At 48.3% G+C, this 18,794-nt stretch overlaps 1 protein-coding gene across 4 annotated transcripts in view; it reads right to left on the reverse strand.

Moving 5' to 3' along the window:
• COL27A1 (collagen type XXVII alpha 1 chain) overlaps positions 1–18,794 on the reverse strand; it is a 184,924-nt gene that overhangs the window by 42,336 nt on the left and 123,794 nt on the right. For all 4 annotated transcript variants that reach the window (XM_040083099.1, XM_040083097.2, XM_058423083.1 and 1 more), the window contains 4 exons: positions 13,205–13,258; positions 10,382–10,435; positions 9,551–9,604; positions 6,461–6,514 (listed from right to left, as the gene is read on the reverse strand). In XM_040083099.1, the coding sequence (XP_039939033.1) occupies positions 6,461–6,514; positions 9,551–9,604; positions 10,382–10,435; positions 13,205–13,258 (216 nt within the window). The remainder of the gene's footprint in view (positions 1–6,460; positions 6,515–9,550; positions 9,605–10,381; positions 10,436–13,204; positions 13,259–18,794) is intronic.

Below are 18,794 nucleotides of genomic sequence, written 5' to 3' on the forward strand. Positions count from 1 at the left end.
GTGCACATGGAGGTGGGGAGGGTCTGGTGCCATGCCTGGCATCTGCTCCTGGGTGTGTGAGCGGGCACAGGCACCTCAGGAGGTGCTTTTAGAGGGTTCCTGGGATGAGGGTAAGGATATGATCAGAGAATCGCAGAACAAATGGTTTGGGTTGAAAGGGTCTTTAAAAACCATCCATTTTTCAAGAAAGTTGAACACACAACCCTCTGCACCATTTGACCCCCAGAGACCAGTGCCTCACAGTGACAGAGAGTAAAGAGCTGCAGTGAAAGAAAATAAGAGTTAAAAAAGGGCGTATGAAGAGACTCTATTAACAGACGTCATGTTCCTAATCAGTTCATGAGCTCAGTTAGGACTCTTAGGCACTACTGCAATATAAATAAATAAAAACACAGAGTGGTGCTAGAACGTAGTGGTAAGAGGAATTCTGAGAGCTGGCCAATGCAGAAAGGGAAAACAGGAGCCAATGTGCTTAATCGGGATGCAAACCCAGTGCCAAAAGTAATAACGGGGCTGGGGAGCCAGTGTGTTAGAAAAGCAACTCCAGGATGACAGGCAAAGAGAGAGACTTACAAAGAAAGGCAGTGTACAGCAGAAATGTATAGGAACCCCAGCCAAATTATTACAGCAGACAAACATTGTCAATATAAAATAATGCAAAAACTCCTACTGAGCTTGGCAAAGCCCTGTGCTGCTCAGAAGAGCAGAGACTGAATAACCAAGAGCCTGTATTGCACTGCCAGTATGGCACAGCTCTGAAGAATGGTCAGCCTGGCCTCCAGGACAGACAGACAGACAGACAGAGGGCTGTGCCCCAGATGGGACCCCCACAAGCAAAGGGGTGTTTCACAGCTGGGTCTGTGCTGCATAAATGTCACAGCACCTCTCATCAGCCCAACACCCCAAGTGCAGTGGCTCATGCTGGCCCCTAGATCAGAGAGCAGTAAAGACCATAAGTTTTATTAATCCATGTCCCTATAAGCGTCAAAGCACAATGACAAAGACCAGAAGGTCGTTTAAAAGCGGGGCTACTGACAACTCGAGTCAGACAGCCCTGTTACTTGGGGTGGTGGAAGAGCAGGGCCTGGAGGCATCCAGGAGGCAGCCTGGGGTGGCTGGGACACCCAGCAAATACCCAGCTCTGCACTGGGAAGGGAGATGTCAGTATGGGTGTGATGTTGGCACTCTGGGAAAGCACCCTCAACAACCAAATGCTCATCCTCCCCAGAAAACAAGCTGTGCCCCTTTTCCTTGAGCAGCCACTCGGATATTTTGTGCAATTACATCTTTACTATCTAAATGATGTGGTGACCTGCTAGTGAAGCAGAAGAAGGATGTGCAGAGGACAAGGATTCCTTAGCTCAGGCCTGGAAGAAGGAACAGGGATCAGAAACAAGTGGGACATGGAAATTACAGTAATGATCTGGGTTAGAGTTGGGAAGGAAAGTGGAATGAGTCTGGTCCCTCCAGACCCATCTTCTGTAGCCTGTCCTGCCCTGTCCAGCCCCTTTACCAGTGCAGGGGGTGCTCTGAGCCAGGTGGCGGCTGTTGGAAGCCCTCAGTGATGGCTGTGGCTCTCATCAGGGCTGGCTGGCCAGGGAAGTGTTTACAGTATCCTCATCTCTTCCAGCAGAGCCCTGCCACCAGCATGGCAGGATCTGCCAGGGCAATCTCACTTCACAGCAGTCACCTGCCTAATCCCATCACAACACATCTCGTTGGCATCTGACCTGAAAAAGAAGAAAGTGACTCTCTATTCTCAAATGCGTGTGGCAGCTTCATCTTCTCCAGCCTCCTGGGCTAAAACCTGGGATAAAGGCTTCCCCTAATCCACCCTGACAGGAAAAGCTACGTTTAGTCAATTAGTTAAAAATTTAAAACTCTCTTCTACCGACAGCACTGGTTAGAGATGAGTGAGTGAGGTCCTGGCAGCTCTCCAAGGAGCATCCCAAAGCCAAGAGCCTCAAGGTGCCTTCCCCCTGCAGACCTGGCAGCTTGGCCTTGCAAGCAGGGCTGAGCACAGCCCCTGGGCTCCCTTGGACCCTCAGGGCCCTTTGGGCAGTGGAGGCCAGGACAGCATTTCCCTGTGCTGAGCAACACCAAGCAGCACCATCAGAAACCCCAGACCAACCACGGGGTTACGGCAGTGGTGGATGTGAGCAGCTCCCCAGGGCAGGGGAACTCAGCTCCAGGTGAGGCAATAGGGATACACCCTGCTGCTAAGGTAGACAATGCTCCTGCAGAACTTTGTGCCCAACAAGGTGTTTCTGCAGAGCAGAGCTGCATTTCCTCCTGTTAAACACCTCCTCAGAGCTCAGACAGTGAGCAGCCCCTGAACAGCAGCGTGAAGGAGCAGCCAGCAGCTCCCTTCCAGAAACCCAAAGCTCCCTCCTTACCCAGTTATCCAAATATTGATATTTTGCTATCACAGTCTGGCCAAACAAAAAGTCAAGCAGATGCCTTGAGTGAAGCCAAAGGGAGACATCCCTGGCCACAGATCTGGAATGAGCTCTTCCTCAAACACTTCTAAGGCTTTCTCAGTCAACTAGAAAGATCCTTGGAAGCAAAACAATACCCTCCACTTCTCCATGAACAACAACTCAGCTGGGCTTGGAAAGGCAAATATTTTCAGGTTTGCTTAGATAACACCACTTTACAAATCCCTGGCATTTACAGCTGGTGATGCTGGAAATCATTGGGCCCATGTGGCAGAGGCAGCAATTCCTTCCCTCTGGCATGGAGCAGAAAGGGCCTGGAGTGCAGGTGTGCTCCCCTTATCTTGGATTTGCAGCCTTCACCTGGGCAGCAGCTGATGCAGGAGCTGGATAAATGAAGGGCACAGTGGAAAAGAGAAATGTGCTTTGGGATTTGAAAAGCTCCTCTGTATCGCCCGAGCCAGAACCCAGCAGAGAGAGGATAAAATTCTGAAATATTGACAGGCACCTGGGGCAGGAGAATAGGGCAAGGTAAAGCACTTTACAGAGGATTTCAGGTGCAGCTTTATAATGTGAGTTACAAAATCATGGCTCTGGTCGATACTCAGCCTTTCATAGAGATTCCCAGGTTTTTGGTGACATTATCCTTAGGAGACCACACATTTTCCTGCTGTGAGGAGCTGATTAGCAGAAATGTGCTCTAGGATTTAAGTGACATAGGGTGAGATGCTGGCTGGACCAACTGCCTCCAAATTTAAATCTCGATTTGGTTAAATAATTAGGTTTAAGCATGTCCATAGCTGTCACTGGCTGGATGTTAAGCACATATCCAAGTGCTACACTGAGTACACATGAAGGGAAATGAGCCTGGGCTCACATGTCCAAGTTTCTTCTCCTTAGGGAAGAGGATAAAGGAAATAACATTTGAGGAAGATTGTTCAGTATCAGTTCGGCGGAATAAACAAAGACTTGTGAAGGAACAATAGCTCTGTCACGACTAAAAAGAAGGTTACAGTTTTTAAAAAGCTTTTCTTTTTTAAATATACATGTCTTGACAATATAAAAGCTATCACAACATAAATGCAGACCCCCAAAAAGTCTCCATTGTCCTTTACAATCAAAACCGTATTTGCTATTTACATTTCCTTCAAAAGCAGAATTACTTTAACGAAGCATCCACCAAGAGAGCTCATGGAATCCACAAACATCTGGCAGGGGCTGCATTCATGTTTCCACTCTGAATTGAATTACATCCCTTCTGTAAGCTAGGATAGACAGAGGGTAATGTCTGAAATTACAATTGGGGGATCATTTCCCCATCCTGAGTAAAGCAAGAGTTGGAATCACAGGAGCAAGTAAGCAAACATGGGATACTATGTGCCTGGAACATCTTCTGAGAGTATGAAGAGAAGGAAGATGCGAACGAGAGAGATTCAAACCAGAAACCTTCCAGGCTGGAGACCTGCTGGCTCTTACAATACTCACTTCCCTACACCATATCCACTGAAATCTGCAGAATTTCACAGAAAAGCCCAGGTTTCTCCTTGCTGCTGGGGATTTTAGAAAGCATTATCTCTCTGCCTCACAAATTCTGTATGGGCTATATCACTGCAGTGCTCAAACAACACCAGATCTCCACCACAGCACAGCCCAGAGCTGAGAGCAGCAGCACAGCAGCAGATCCAGAGGCTCAGTCCTTGCTGGCAGAGCTTTAGGCAGAGTTTTACCCCTCTCCAATACTGGTGTCCTTAGGGCAAGTCCAATTCCTTAATGCTCCCTTTTCCCCAGGCACTGCCTCCTTTCTACCTCAACGCTCTGCACATCCTGAGGTGACTTTTTGCAGGAGCTGCAGCCTGTCAGGACACAGCCACTGCTGCATTCCTGGTCTGCAGGGCTGGGATGCACTTTGAGGTCTGGCTTCCTCTGTGGAGGCATGTCCAGAGGGAATGACAGGCACAGGATCTGCTGGACTGAACACCTGGAGGGGAAATGTAAACCCAGGCCGTAAAGCTGAAGGTCTCTATACACACTAAGTCATTCTGAGGATGTTCCACAGGGTTTCTCTGGAGGGTTTGACACCCTCTCTCTGGATCCAGCTACAGCCAAAGGCAGGTCCCTGATGTCCCGGGAAACCTCCTTTCTTGGAAGTCGAGTCCAGCTTTGCTTGTGGGCTGAGGACTTCAGGCCACCATGGATGTAAGGCGCTGAAGAAGGTTTATGTGAGGGAATCTTAAGACAGCCCAAGAGCCAGACACTGCAGTTGCAGGGATGGGGATGGATCCCTGGCTGGCAGGTGGGAGGAGGCAGTTCCAGGATTCCTTCTCTGTCACTGCAAACATTAAAGGCACTGGCAAAAGCACCTGACCCCCTCAGAGGACTCACCTCTCCGAGAGCCCGCGCATTCACAGCCTGCATCCATCCAGAAGGTGTTTCCTGTTCAACCCTGTGCTGCAGTTCTACCTTGAGATATTTGCCACCATCCATTCAGAGCCTGCCATGAAGGAACACCTGCAGTTTCTGTTCCAACATGACCACGGATGTCCCAGACAGCCCAGTTAATCCCTGCTGTGCAGCACAGAGGGACTGCACTCCCCAGGGGTCCCTCAGGAGTGAACTCCATGGGCTTTTCCACCAAGGAACACAGAGGAACAGGAGATTTTTCCCAGTACCAAGTTAAAAGATGAACCCTGATAAACATCTGCTGAGCTTGGATGTTACTGGCAACCTCCTAGATGTGATTTTAAAGTTTAGAGCAGTTCCAGGGTACATAACTCCGTGGTTACAAAGCTTCCCGATTGGGTATTCCATTTTCTTTTGGTGGTTCCAGCTATTTGAAGAGAACATTCACTCTGGCATAGGGAAACACACAATCCTTGGCTGCCCTGAATCCCTCAAGCAGAAGTTGCAGGAGAAGCAGAAAGTGGGAGTAGGTAAAATGTATAGTTTACTCCAGTGTATGTCTTTGAAAATAAAACATGGAAACAGATCCTTGGAGGGAGAAATGCAAAATATGTTGTTGTTGGGGCCTTCAGCAGAACTCATGTATGCTCACTATTAATACTTTGTAAAGCAGTTGGGCAAGGAAAAACAATCCAAAGCAGGAATGCTCCTGCAGTAAATATCCTGTTGGAGAAGAAAGACTGAGCTCAGTGGGATGGGGGCTGGATGTCACAGGCAGGAAAACAAGCAGTTTTGGCAGGTCTAGAGGTCATTGTCCTGCCGGCTGTCACCCAAACAGAGTGGGGAGAGCCACACAAGAACTGACTCTGAGTGTCTGTGAGCTCTTTATTGAGGGAAGTGTGAACTCAGCACTAGGCTGGGGGCTGCTCTTGCCAGGCAGGGTGAGGAGACACCTGTGCTTACCTGTTGAGGTATGTACACATAAAATCAGGGCTGGAAAAATCCTTAGGAAGGCACAGGACATGTTCATAATTTGATGCACTGACAATGCAAAGCACACCTTCCTCACATCCCTGTGGAGCCCTGCTGGGAGGTGTCAGTCCTGTGGGACTGGAGGGGAACACACAGAACACATGGGTAGAGCAGCTCAGACCCATTTCTGTCAGCCTTATCTCTTAATCCTATGTCATGACATAACATTTCCTCCTTCCTCTGCCTCACAACACTTCATAACTCAGCTACTTTTTTCTCCCATAACAACAAAGGCACCTTTTCTGGTTTTCCACCTGCACCCTTTCCTGCAGCCCAGACTACTAAATCTTCTTCATCCTCACCAGAAGCATCCATAAACTGTGTTTTGACATGGCAGGTAGTTGGAAAAGACAGGCTGGACCACTTCCATGACAACCTCTACTCTGGACACCCCTCTGCTCTCACACACCCTTTGCATTCACCTCCCTGGTAAGATTTGTTTCAAGGACCTCACAGCCTTTATGTGCAGCAGAAATGTGTTTGTGGGGGCTCTGCCCAACTTCTGCTCATCTTCACACTCCAGACTAAACCACCAGATCATTTTTCCAGCCTATGGAAGAGGAGAGTGATCAAAGCTCGTGGAGAGCGCTTACCCTGCGACCCTTCATCCCTCGGATCCCTGGCGCACCACGGGCTCCTGCTGGACCCTGGGAGGGGAAAAAGGAAACAAAATGAGGAAGGCAGCAGCTTTGCAAAGACCCTACATTCCTTTGTGATCTGCAGGGGCCTCAGATGCAGACCCTTGACCAGCAGATTGGTTCATCAAACACTTGCTAAAAACATCGCCATTTCTACTTGTCTATAAATGGCTTTTTTAAAAAAAGCCATGGATTGTCTTTAGATTGTGAACATTTAGGCCAAAGATCCTGGCTGAGGTTTGCGTGCTTAATGACCTGCAGCCTGTTATCTGTGTCAGTGGTGTGATGTGAAGAGAAGTTGAACATCCAGAATCCTCTCTGAATCTATTAAAAGCAGCTGTTGCTCAGCATCTGTTCAAAAATAATAATAACCAGGATCTGGTTTTTAGATGTCCAAATACAAAATCAGACACCTCATCTTGGGTATCCAAGTTTGATCTTTTCAGCCAAATACTGACTTTATCTTTAAGTAACTGTTACCCTGTTAATGCTGCATAAATATTGATACTGGCAGATAGATACTAATTTAATGTGGACTGTTGGTGTTTTGGATGAGCCTGTTCTTACAATTACAGAAAGATTTCAGGTTTTCTTTTAATCTGGATTTGTACATACGTGATTCATTAATGTCCATACAGAAAATGCAGAAAGCCAGTATTTTTTCCCTGCTAGAATATTTATCACAGTAAAGAAAATACTAAGGATATGTTTATTTAACAGGAGTTAGTTCTATATCACAGCTTTTAAACCTGATGTTTCAAGTCAGTGCCTTTCTACTGTCAGAAAGAAAACCTCAAAATGACACATTCACTCCTTGCTCTCTCAAACATTCCACATCAAATTTGGCTGCTTACGTATTAATTACTTTTACCATCTGTCAGCCCTGCAAACTCCACCGTGGATCAGAACAGAATTGGACTGTGATCTTCCTACTGCTCCTGTAACTGCCATTTATGAAGATTTTGCTTTTGTGCATGGCATGTAAGTTCAGGATACAAACGCTGAGCTGTTCTCTCTCAGTATGGAAAAGTCAGTAGACTGTAACTGTATTTGTGATCACAGTACATCTCAGTTTTGGTAGTGAGGACAGCGGTGGCTGGCACAGGCAGTGGATGTGTCAGATGCCTGTTTTATAGAGATTTTTATGATAACCATGTACTGAAATGAAATCCTTAGTTGGTATTTGGAATCTCCTCTGGAAGTCTCAGCCTATTCCAAATAGCTTATGAAAATACCAGGACAGAAATGTTCATTGTAATGGTGAATGTTGAGGGACCAGCTAGATACCCTGCTGGAATTTCAATGAACTGTGTATTAATGGAAAAGATGCACCATAATGGTAAGAAGAGGAAAAAAATAATTCACAAGCCTCAGGAAGCTGAAACCAAGGGCAAAGTTTCCCACCATTGATTTTGCTTCCCATTTGCAGTCATCCTTTGTTGAATTAATCAGCCATCACTGCTAAGGCTCATTCAAAGGTTTTAACAGTTCAGGATAAACAACAACTGCATGCCTCAGGTCTGGCTTGAAAGGCAAATGTGGAATGTTTGGTGGAAAAACAGCTGGAGTTAATGAGTGGGGATTTGATATTAGGAGATTATTTGATTTACTGGCTCTGTGGGGAAGTTTGGCTTATTAAATTACGACTTTTTAAAATGCAGTTGTGGAGCAAACATTTTGCTTGGACGAACTTGTTATTTGCCTGCAGGAGAGGAGGGAACTGAAGGAATTGGGAGGACCTGGAGACTGTCTCAGCTCCCAGAGCTTTGCTGGGAGGTTTTGTATCTCCACCTGGATCTGATGCCTCAGCTCATGCTAATGTTATGCCCCAGTGAAGACAGACAAAATTTGGCTTCACTTGAAGGTACATTTAGTGGTGCATGGGATGGTGCTCAGGGCTGGAGCTCTCTACCACAGCTCAGAAACTGCCTCGGCCACGGGTGCTCACAGGCCCGGAGCAGGAGGGAGCCCGATGCTCCAGCTGTCCCCAAGTCACCTAGCAGCTAACATGATGGGAAGTTGCTAAAAATTGGACATCTGCAGATATCCAGCTGCCTCCTAGGCTTCTGTCAACATCAAGTGCTGCCACGAGAGGTCACAGAGCAGCTGGGGGCTGTGGGTGGCATCGTGCTGCTTTGATTGCAAGGACCTGGCTGGTGCCACGTTGCTGCTCTCCGGGCAGAGATAGGTCAACCCTGAGGTGCTGCTTGACCTCAGATTTTCTCTTTTCCTCACCTCCACTCACTTGCTACTGCACAATCTGTGCCCAGGCAGCAGCTGCCTGCAGCCAGCGCACCCAGAGCGTCCCCGAGCTCCTGGCAGTGGCAGAGTTGACCCTGATTTGGAGGCCACACCTTTGGCACTTCCCAGGCGTTTTACTGCTGTGATCTTCCTCCTAATTACCAGCACTGTGGGAATTCACACACTGAGCAAAATCCATTCCCTGCACCCACCCAGAGCTGCCTTTTTGCTGGCTCCAGCAGCACTTGTGCTGCTGGGAGAGCCTGAACTACATCTAAAGAACATCTGTGGGAAACCGGAGCCAGCCTGAAATCTGCCTCCATGGCGATTGCATGCTCCAGCCACAGCTGCAGTGTGCCAGATGAGCCTGTCCAGATGGAGGGTCTGTCTGGGGGAGCTGCTCTGCTGCTCCTCTCATGCCAGCAGGGGCTTTGACCACGCAGGACGGTCATGCTGCGTGATGTGGTCACTGTGATAAATGACCATGATACACCACGTGGTGTGATCGCCACACTGCCAACCATTCCCAGCCCAGAACACCTTGAACTAGGGAGCTTGGGTCCTGCTAAAAGATGGAGGCTGGACTGCAACTTTTGCATCCCTCCTTAGGGAAATGGGTTACAAAATTCTGAATTAAGCACTGCTTTTTTTGTGTCTCTGTCCATGTTGCTCCCACCCACGTCCCATTGTTTTCCCCATATCTCTTGTTCGTATCAAACCCAAATAAACTGGATTACAGCTGCTTGACCTAGCCCACAAATGCAGGAGATGTGGTATTACAAGGTGATGATAGCCTTTACTTACTGTTGGTCCAGGGATTCCAGGAAAACCCACTCCTCCTGGCATCCCAGGGTGCCCCTAAAAGGGAAGGAAGAACATACCTGCTGTGACTGTCCACAATCTGCACAGACCTTCTTCCTCCAAGTGGGAAGACAGGAAAAGCGGCATTGTTGGCTGCTTGCAAGGTCAGAAAGATCTGATATTTATCAGGGTAAAATTGCTCATGGGTAGAAGGAAATGGCCAGGCTGTCACTAGCTCAGCTCCAACCCAGCCAGCGATATCAGCAGCAAGATTTTTTGAGAAAAGAATGGGCTGCATTAATATAAAAATATATCTTTGGGTCTTGTACTATGGCAGACAGGAAACAAATGTCAGAGCAAGACAAGATCCAGCTGAGGTCCCCACTGTTAAATTCCTAAATATAGATCCCTGAAAGGCAGAGTGCAGTGAGGCACAGCGACCATGCTGCCCAAGCACCCTGCACTTCCAGTTCCTCTGGGCAGCTTGGACAGACCCTTGGTGGTGGGCACTGTCTGCTCAAGAGCCAGGATGCTTGGGAACAAGCAATCCTTCAGCTCCTGGTTGTCTCCACTCAACACAGCTGGTCCTCAGCTGATGGAGCCACAGAACACACCTCAAAAGCCAGTGTTGCAAGAAGGGGAAACTGCTGGACACAACCACTGGGGAGAGGCTACACCTCAATATCCACTCAGTCAAATGCCCATTCCCATCGACACGGGAAGAAATTGCAGCTGTTGTCGTGAAACTAAAAGACCAGGAGGAGATGCACCCTTGGCTAGGACAGGGACAGAGAGGTGGCAGCAAGAGTGAGAGAATGCAGACTTACTCCTTACCATCGACCCCTTGACTCCTGGAGGGCCTGGGGGTCCCATTGGGCCACGGTCACCCTGGGAGAGAGACAGGTGCATAGGGAAGAGTGATCTAGAGCAATGGAACAACTTAAAAAAAACCCCACAAATTCACGTTTAAACCATCAGCTTTCTCCCAGAAATGCTTCCAGTATTAGTCTCTTTCCATCCATCTCATCAGGGTAGTGGAAGGATTGCAGGAATTAATTAATCCTCCACATCCCAAGAGAGGGGACTTTACTCTTGCCATCAGAACCACCAAGGTATGAAGGAAACAGGCACATCACCTTCAATTCCTAACAGTGCTAGGACTGAACCCAAGGAAATCTCCAGCCCTTTCCATCCAAGGCATGGCATGCCTGTTCTGCAGTATCACAATCCCTACGTGTGCTGGCATTTTCAGAGCCATGGATTTGAAGTCTGTTGCTACAAGGCCCTGCTGAGAGCAGGGAATCAAGCTGGAAAAAACCCAGAGATGCTGCCTGGTGCTTTCAGAGGAGACTGTGGGTGTTTTGGGGGAACTCCCTGTCCTGTGGCTCATACTGAGACCACAGTGCCAGCAGCAATGACCTGGAGATCTGATTTATGAGGGACTCAGAGCTGGATGACTCCCCAGCTCACCCTAAAGATAGGATCCCTTCTAAAACAAGTGGTTAAAAAGCTTAATGTACCAAAACATCACTTATTCATTGCAAAAGCCTTCCTCATCCCCTCAGGCAGACCACCTCACTTTCCATTAATATGTCCTTGACCCAAAGGTAGGAGAGAAGATGGTTAAACCCCCACGAGCACCTCCACAGCCTGCTGATGTGAGGGTGACATGAAGGTGTGGCTTTAGTGATGGGATAGAAACAGCAATTCCCACAGAATTCCCTGTAGTCTCCCTCCAGCCCCAGGGATGCACTGGGAATTAGGTGTGTTAGGTTTGTATGTTCAGGGGGGTGAGGCAGGAGGATTTAGCAAATGCTGCCAATTAGTTTACGCCCAAAATCTGACCTACCTTCCAACAGCAAAAAGCGTAAGGGGAAATATTTTCTGGGCTCTAAGGAGCTTATTAAAAACAAACCCCAGAGTTTGTGTTGTCACCAGTTGGCCCCTGTAAACCAATGCATGGATTTTTTTTTTTTTTTCCTTCCTGAATGGATGGATTTTATTAAGTGTGTATTAACTGTATTGTTCTCTTTGATAATCTTTGGATTCTTACTGGCTTCAGTCTTAAGTTTTGCAGCTCTCAGGATGGAGATTGCTGACTCAGCTCTGTCTAATGAAAGCATATTTCCCACTTCATTTAGCTCACAAGAGCGTAGTAAGCCGTAGGATACTATGCCAACTGGAGGCCTGGTTGAGGTTTTGATTTGATGATAGCTATTTCTGTCATCCCTAAGTTTGTCCTGGTAGAGAAGCCTGATGGAAATCCCAGCTGTGCTGAGGATCTCCAAGGGCAGATTTTCAAAGGACAGCCCGGGTTTGCCTTGACACTGATGTGAAATCATCACATTACAGAGCTGATCTGGAAGTTGAGGATACCTCATGGGGTCAAGGCTTTGGCATGGAAGTCACAGGGACAGATGTGATCTTAATGGAGAAAAAGATCTCCCTGTGTCTCCTGCATGGCAAACGCCTTATTCTTCATTCAGTTCAGGGCTGCAGCTGCCAATGAGACAGCTCATTTAGGCACCAATTTTCTGTGCAACCACCCTGGACACATCACAGTGTCTATTCCTCTGTTTTCCTAGTCTAAAATACAGCCCACATCATGTCATTCTCTTTAGTTCTTGCAGGCCTTGACAGCTTGGACTGAGACTGATTCTGCTACTGCCCCACCGGGGCCCACAGGATGGAAAGGTCTTTCCAAAGGCTGCTGTGGACAGACAATAAAATGGATCTGCAGCAAACACAGTATAACTGTCACAGAGTCTTTACATCATTACCCAGAGGACAGGGCTTGAAGCAATAAAAGTGAGAAAGAGAGCACTGATGTGTGGAATGCATCGTTTTATGCTCTTCACTATCTTTATGGCTGCACTGTGAATAATTAAACCACCAACGAAAACCAGCAGCGTGCGAGTGAGATACAATGAGTGACACAGATGATTTGTCTTTGGGAGCTGCCTCTGAATAAAAGTTTACACTCTAATAGAAAACAAATTAAAGTCCTTTTACATTTTTATGAGAAATAAAGCCCTTTTTATTCCCTTGGAAGAGGTTTGTGTTTGTACTGTACACAAGAGGGCACCAGCCCTGAGCGTGCCCAAAGCAACCAGAGGAGGACAAATGGGATGTTCCTCACCAGATAAAAAGAGAAATATTTGGACCAGCCTTTGCTCAGATGAGTGGCTGTACTCTTTTACACCTGAAAAATTGCTGAGACCTCCTGTTCAATGCAGGCTCAGCCCTGGTCCTCTGTGACCCCCCTGGGACCTCAGAGCACACCTCTGCAAAAATCTGTAACCTCAATCCCATGGACTTCTCCCATGACCAACAACACGGGGCTGATAGATCCCTCATTCCCATAAAAACCAGAGCTGACTGTTAAATACAAACTGCCTGGCACATTATGAATGTGGAAAGTTAATTTTTCAAAGAATATTTGACAGCATCTCCCTGGAGGGGAGCGCTTGTTAATCCCTGAATGAGAAGTGGATGATTTTGGCCTGGTCCTAGTTTAGCTCAGACACCCTGGACGTGCTTCATTCCCAGCTGGGTGTTGCACTCACATGACAACTTAAATCTCCACAACTCTTCTCCCACCCCAGCCTCCCCGTCCTGCAAAAATTACAACCACCATTTCATTGCAAGCAGTCCTACCTTTTCTCCTGCTATTCCAGGCTCCCCCACCGGACCAATGAAACCCATTAGACCCTGAGGAAAGAGAAGAGCACAACTAATTTTCAGTTTTTATTTGCTGAGAAAGTAAACGGTTCCTTTGGTCCACCTTGCTGGTTGCAATAGCACAGCATCCCTCATATAATGCTCAGTAATTCCTACTGGCTACCAGAGCGGATGGAGTTGCTCCCGGCCATGGGAATGTCTAACTCCACAGCTGGTTCTGCTTTAGGAGCCAGCTGGAACAGCAGCACGAGGATCTGCAAGAACCACAACACACAGCACAGTGGATGAGTGAAGGAAGGAAGGCCGAGCCCATAGCGTGGCTTTGTTCTCTGAGCTTTTCCCAAAGCGGCTTCCCCAGGAGCATCTGCAGCGGGAGCTCCTGGGTTGCACAGAGACAGAGACTGAGCATCATTTTAGTGGCTGGACTGGGTAGACTTCCTCTGGGTTAATCCAAGCTGCCTCAGCCCTTTGTGCAGACTAATTTTGCCCTGGATAGTGTCGTGCTGGTGGGATGCCAGTAGGAAATAAAGGTTCCCGCAGCCAGAGGGGCCAGCAGGGCAGTGGATCTCTCACACTACTCAGAAACCATCTTGGAACAAACCTCCAGTCTAAGCTCAGGGTTCGGCATAACGAAGAGGCAAACAGAACTGCTTTTAATTAGGAAGATGGAAACAGATGCAATCTCAAGAGAAGATTCCTGAGAATTAAGATACAGCAACCTCCCCACCAGCTCCAGTGGTTTCTGGCTCTGGAGATGCAAGGGACCATCCCCCCTGCCACTGCAGGCACTCCTCTGTGCAGTGATGGAAATACTGGCCATGGGATGACAGCTACAAACACAAAAGCTCTGCTATCCTGTAGGGGTGTCACCAACCTTTCTGAAGAGATCTTTGCTTTGAAATGGCCTTTGTGTCTGGAGCTGAGGCAGTCCCGGAGGTCAAGAGTGTCATTGTGGCCAGGCTGCACCGACCAGACACCCGTGAGAGCAGACCTGGGCTGGGCACAGATTGTCCAGTGCAGGAATCAATGGGAGAGCAGAAAACTGCAACATCTGCCTGTGCAAGGTTGCCACTGGGTGGCATTGCTGAAGGCTGCTGGATCAATTGTCCTTTCAGTTAGGCACAAGTGCAGGTACACGACTGCATCCAGTTTCCGAATTTTTCCAATAGCCCAAGGCCACAAAAAAGGCAAATGTTACGGCAGAGAATGGCAAAGCAATGAGATGCAACAGAGAAGTGCATTGCTAGGCAAAAATAGACAATAAATCAAGAAAGAATACATCTCTTGTTCATTTCCAATTTCTTGGAAAACCACAGAACTCTCTCTCTCTCTCTCCTGGGAATATGCTCTTTAAGAATTTTCTGGTTCCTTAGGCCAATCCCTGCAGAAGAGGGATCCCTGCTCTGCAGCAAATGTCGGTCCCATTCAGAACAAAACTCTTTCAAACTCCCTTCCAAGGGGTGCTGCATATCCAAGCTCAGACTTGAAGGCCAATCTTCAAACCCACTCTCTATGGCAGCATCAGCTTCCACCCTAAAAACCCTCTCAGGAACTGGGGTCCTGAAGCCAGGTGTACTGGTGCTGCTTCCCAAGCAGGCCTGCTGGTGCTTTGCAGAGGGGTTTGCAGGGATCTGAGCACACCAAGAGCCCCCAGCACCCCTCCTGAGACCCTCCCTGCTGTCACAGATGTGCTGCTTGTTATGGCAGCTTGTGCAGAAACCTGCTGGCATGGCCAACACTGTCCCTGCTGCACAGATCAGCTTTGGGATGGAAGGGAAGCACAGCCGACATTTCACTCCAAACCCAAGGAAAATTCTGCCTGCGCTGGTGCGTTGTGGTCCTGCACAGGGGAAGATGTCACTGCTTCCTCCCCATGTGAGAGGAACGTCCCGTGGTGTGAACGTGAGATGCAGAGCAGGCACCTTGTAGCTTCCAGCACAGTAGCTCTGCAGCGTTTGCAGCCAGCACTGTCTGCTCTCGGCTAAATTAACCAACATTGCTGTGTCTGCAAGCAGACACAAATCGAGATAGATATGTCTACGCCAAATAAATCTCAGTAAATTATCAGGAGTATAAGAAAAAACAGGGAGAGATTGGGTAATGATGTTCTTCACTGGCCAAAATGGGATAGACACTAAAGGCAAGGAGATTTAGGTTTTAAGAACCAGAAGAGCTGCCAATGGCAAATATCTAATCAAAGAGGACATGAATTGTGGTCATTACACTAAAATGGCTGTGGCACAACATATTTTTCTCAGGATCCCAGGGTTGAAAAGAGGGCCTGCATCAAACACAGCTCTGGGCAGTGTGTGTAATGATGCACGTGAAGCCCCAGCAGCGGTGGCTGCCCGGATAAAGGCCCACACTATACAGGAAAGAATGTAAAACATTTATATTAGACGGGAGTTCAGCATGTCGCTCATGATTCAGTCTGCTGTATTCCCCAGCCAAGGGCATGGCGGAAAAGGGATGGAGATTGTTAAAAAGTTGCTGGGGGCTTTGAGGGGGGGAAGGAAAGGAGGGGGGACTGGTGGGTTGTAATTCCTAACTCCTGTCTCGCTTTCCCCATTTATTGTCCGGCCCTGTCATAATTAAGCCCCCCCTCTTGGCTCCATCAACAGAGAGCAAGTCAGCAATGAAGCCTTGCATAAATCATAGCCCATTTGAGAGGAACAACCCAGCGTCGAGCCCAGCGTGAGCAGGGTCTCCCAGGGACGGGACCGCTAGTCGCTCCCAGCAGGAACCGATGGCGGCCTTTCTGTTTTACTGGCCCGCTAGAACTCAAAACAAAACAAACCAGGGACAAAGGACGGGAGGGAGTAAATGTACAATCCTCCCATTCAGATGAAAGAAAGGGAAAGTAAAACAGTAAATATCGCAGTTTAAAGGAGGACGCTCTGACCCGCAAAGAACAGCCATGTGGTTTAACCCCCTGTGCACCGGGCCCAGCCCTGCCCTGGCGCCGCGTTGGGCTCCCACCACCCTGGGGAGTGAGGGAAGGGACCGTGGAGATGTGCTGTCAAAACACCGTGTCACATCAAGGAGGCTGGGAACACCACAGCGCCTGAAAATCCCTGACCAAGATGTCTGGAGGTCAAAGACGCCCCGGAGGAGAAGGTAAACGGGCTGGAACGGAGCAGCGCTAACATGTGGGAAACACCAGTGCAATTCCCTGCTCCGTTCTTGGTGACCCTCTTGACCTTGGCCAAGACAATCAGCACCTCCCCACCTGCAAACCTGACATTGCAGCTCCTCTTCTTTGCAAGGGGAAAAACATGAAGGAGATGGTGTCCTTTGGCCAATTATCTTAGAATGCTGATATTGGGATAGCATACTTTGACCAAAGGGACAAGGGACCTCCTCCCAGGGGCCTTGGCTGCCCTTCCCAGAACACAGCAATGGGTGCATGGCTGACCCTGACACAGCCCAGTGAGCAGGGCTCTCACTTCCACAGGGGAAGGGACTCACACAGCTGCTCCTGCTATGACAGCACCTCCTATGACAGCACCCATTAAGGACACAAGTCAATCTAAACCTCTTTCAGCTGGCACAACCTTTCATCGGGATTTTTTAGAGGCATCCCTGGGATGGCAGCACTTTCCTGTCTGCTGCTGGGTGTTAATTCTTGCAGAGGGCTCTCTGGCTTTCAACACGGACATTTTGGTGACATTCTCCTGCTGTGCATTCCCAGCTCTGGGACAGGAAGGCTGGTGGCTTCCCTGCCAGAAGCCCCATATTCATCTTCATATCCTGCTGACTCCATCTACAGGCAAGGAAGGGTTAACCCACACATTTCCAGGGTACTGGGGCGCCCGGCAGCTGGAATCCTTCCAGCCTATGGAGACAACAAGCATCTCATGAATGATCTTCCTGAGTCTGTGTCCTTGCAATGGAAAAACAACGCATCAGGGACTGCCCTGTGGCTTAAAACCTCATTTTTCAATGAGAGCTGAAGTATCACTGGAAACCTTACTGAAACTCCCATGTCTTCCTAAACAGATGTCCCTAAGGAAGGGAAGAAATCTCCAATGAGATGGATGGCTGATCTCTTCTCATGCTGTTATGCTGAGATTTTCTGCTCTGAGAGAACCCATTTGTCAGGCAGAGCAGCAGGATTGACAAGTGTGACCACCGTTCATGTGGAATAGAAAACATCAAGGTCTACACAAGAGGAAACAGGGCGAGGTGATGGTGTCTTCAGCACCAAGGGCCTGGGCCCATCCTCCCAGGGCTCTGGAAGAAAACAACCCAGCCCCAACACCAACTGCTGAAGTTTAAGCGGAGGGAGGAAGGAAAGCCCAACACTCCAGCATCGTTCAGTGGAGGTGTGATGGGAGAGGAGGTTATTTCTCATTAGTCTGGTGAGACATTTTTGTTCTAATGACTTGACTGGTGCAGAAATGGAAATTTTCTGGGTGATATTTCTAGACAGAGACTAATTGACTAAGAATAACACAGGCAGCTTTCCTACCACTGTGCTGGTTTCAGTGTCAGCAGAGGCCAGCTGTGTTTTCTTTTCGAAGAACAGTGCCTACAGTTCTCATCCAAGGTCAGTCCTGAGGGAAGTTAAAGAATAATAATCCTAATGATGCTTTGCCCTTCAAGGACAATGTCTGGTTAAGGATCTCAAAGCACTTTTAAATATTCATTTTTAACAGTATCCGCAGGTGCGACTTCAGAACAGGAGGCACTGGGCTAACCTCTGCTCAGGGCTGTCTCACACCTTCCACAGAAGGGGAAACTGAGGCACAAAGCACTGGAAAGTGTTGCCTGAGATCGTACAGAATCTGATAAAGCTGCAAGCAGAACTCAGATGTGGGGAACAACTTTGCTCCTTCAGTAGTTGCTCTTCACAGAGCAAATTAACAACCATAACACAGAAATGGCTCTAATTTCCAAAGAGAAGTAACCACCTTTGATCTATACTGAGGCTGGTATCAAACTGCTGGTACTGAAAAGGATCCGCCTTGACTTTTTTAGACTTGCTTGGTCAGAAACCCTTGGAAGAGGTGACCCCTGGCTGTTGAATGCAGGGCAAAGAAGAGCCAGAGAGGCTGATAAGATAAACCAAACCAAACCAAACCAAGTGTGCTGACCATCCAGCAGGGAAAGTGTTGGGAAGACAGCAGTGGTGAGAAGCAACACCCGCAGTGCCAGGGCCAGCAGCCACAGCCAGCTCGGTGTGGTCATTCAGGAACACACAGAATGTGTTGGAGGCTCTGTGGCTTCACTTTCAGGGTTGTTGGTGGACAAATCTGGTTGGTTTCAATCACAGGGATGTGGAACAATTGTTGCTTTTTCCTTGATGCCTGTGGTTCCCCCAAAGCCTACAGGGATAATGCATGTCCAGGGTTATGCCAGCAGAATGTCCTCCATGGAATTACAACGAAATGCAGTTCAGTGTTTCTCTTTCCCAGGGTCTGGTTTCTTCAGCTGCTATCTCCTCTACTCCCCAGAAAATCTAGGGGAGGTGAGAGCAACATAACACCCAAAGCAGAGAATCCTATCCTTAAAACCTAACATTGGCAAAGCCTGGATGTGGAGCACCAGGACTGTGGGCAGCTTT

Source organism: Hirundo rustica, chromosome 20 (genome assembly GCF_015227805.2).
Source record: "Hirundo rustica isolate bHirRus1 chromosome 20, bHirRus1.pri.v3, whole genome shotgun sequence".
NCBI classification, from domain to species: domain Eukaryota; kingdom Metazoa; phylum Chordata; class Aves; order Passeriformes; family Hirundinidae; genus Hirundo; species Hirundo rustica.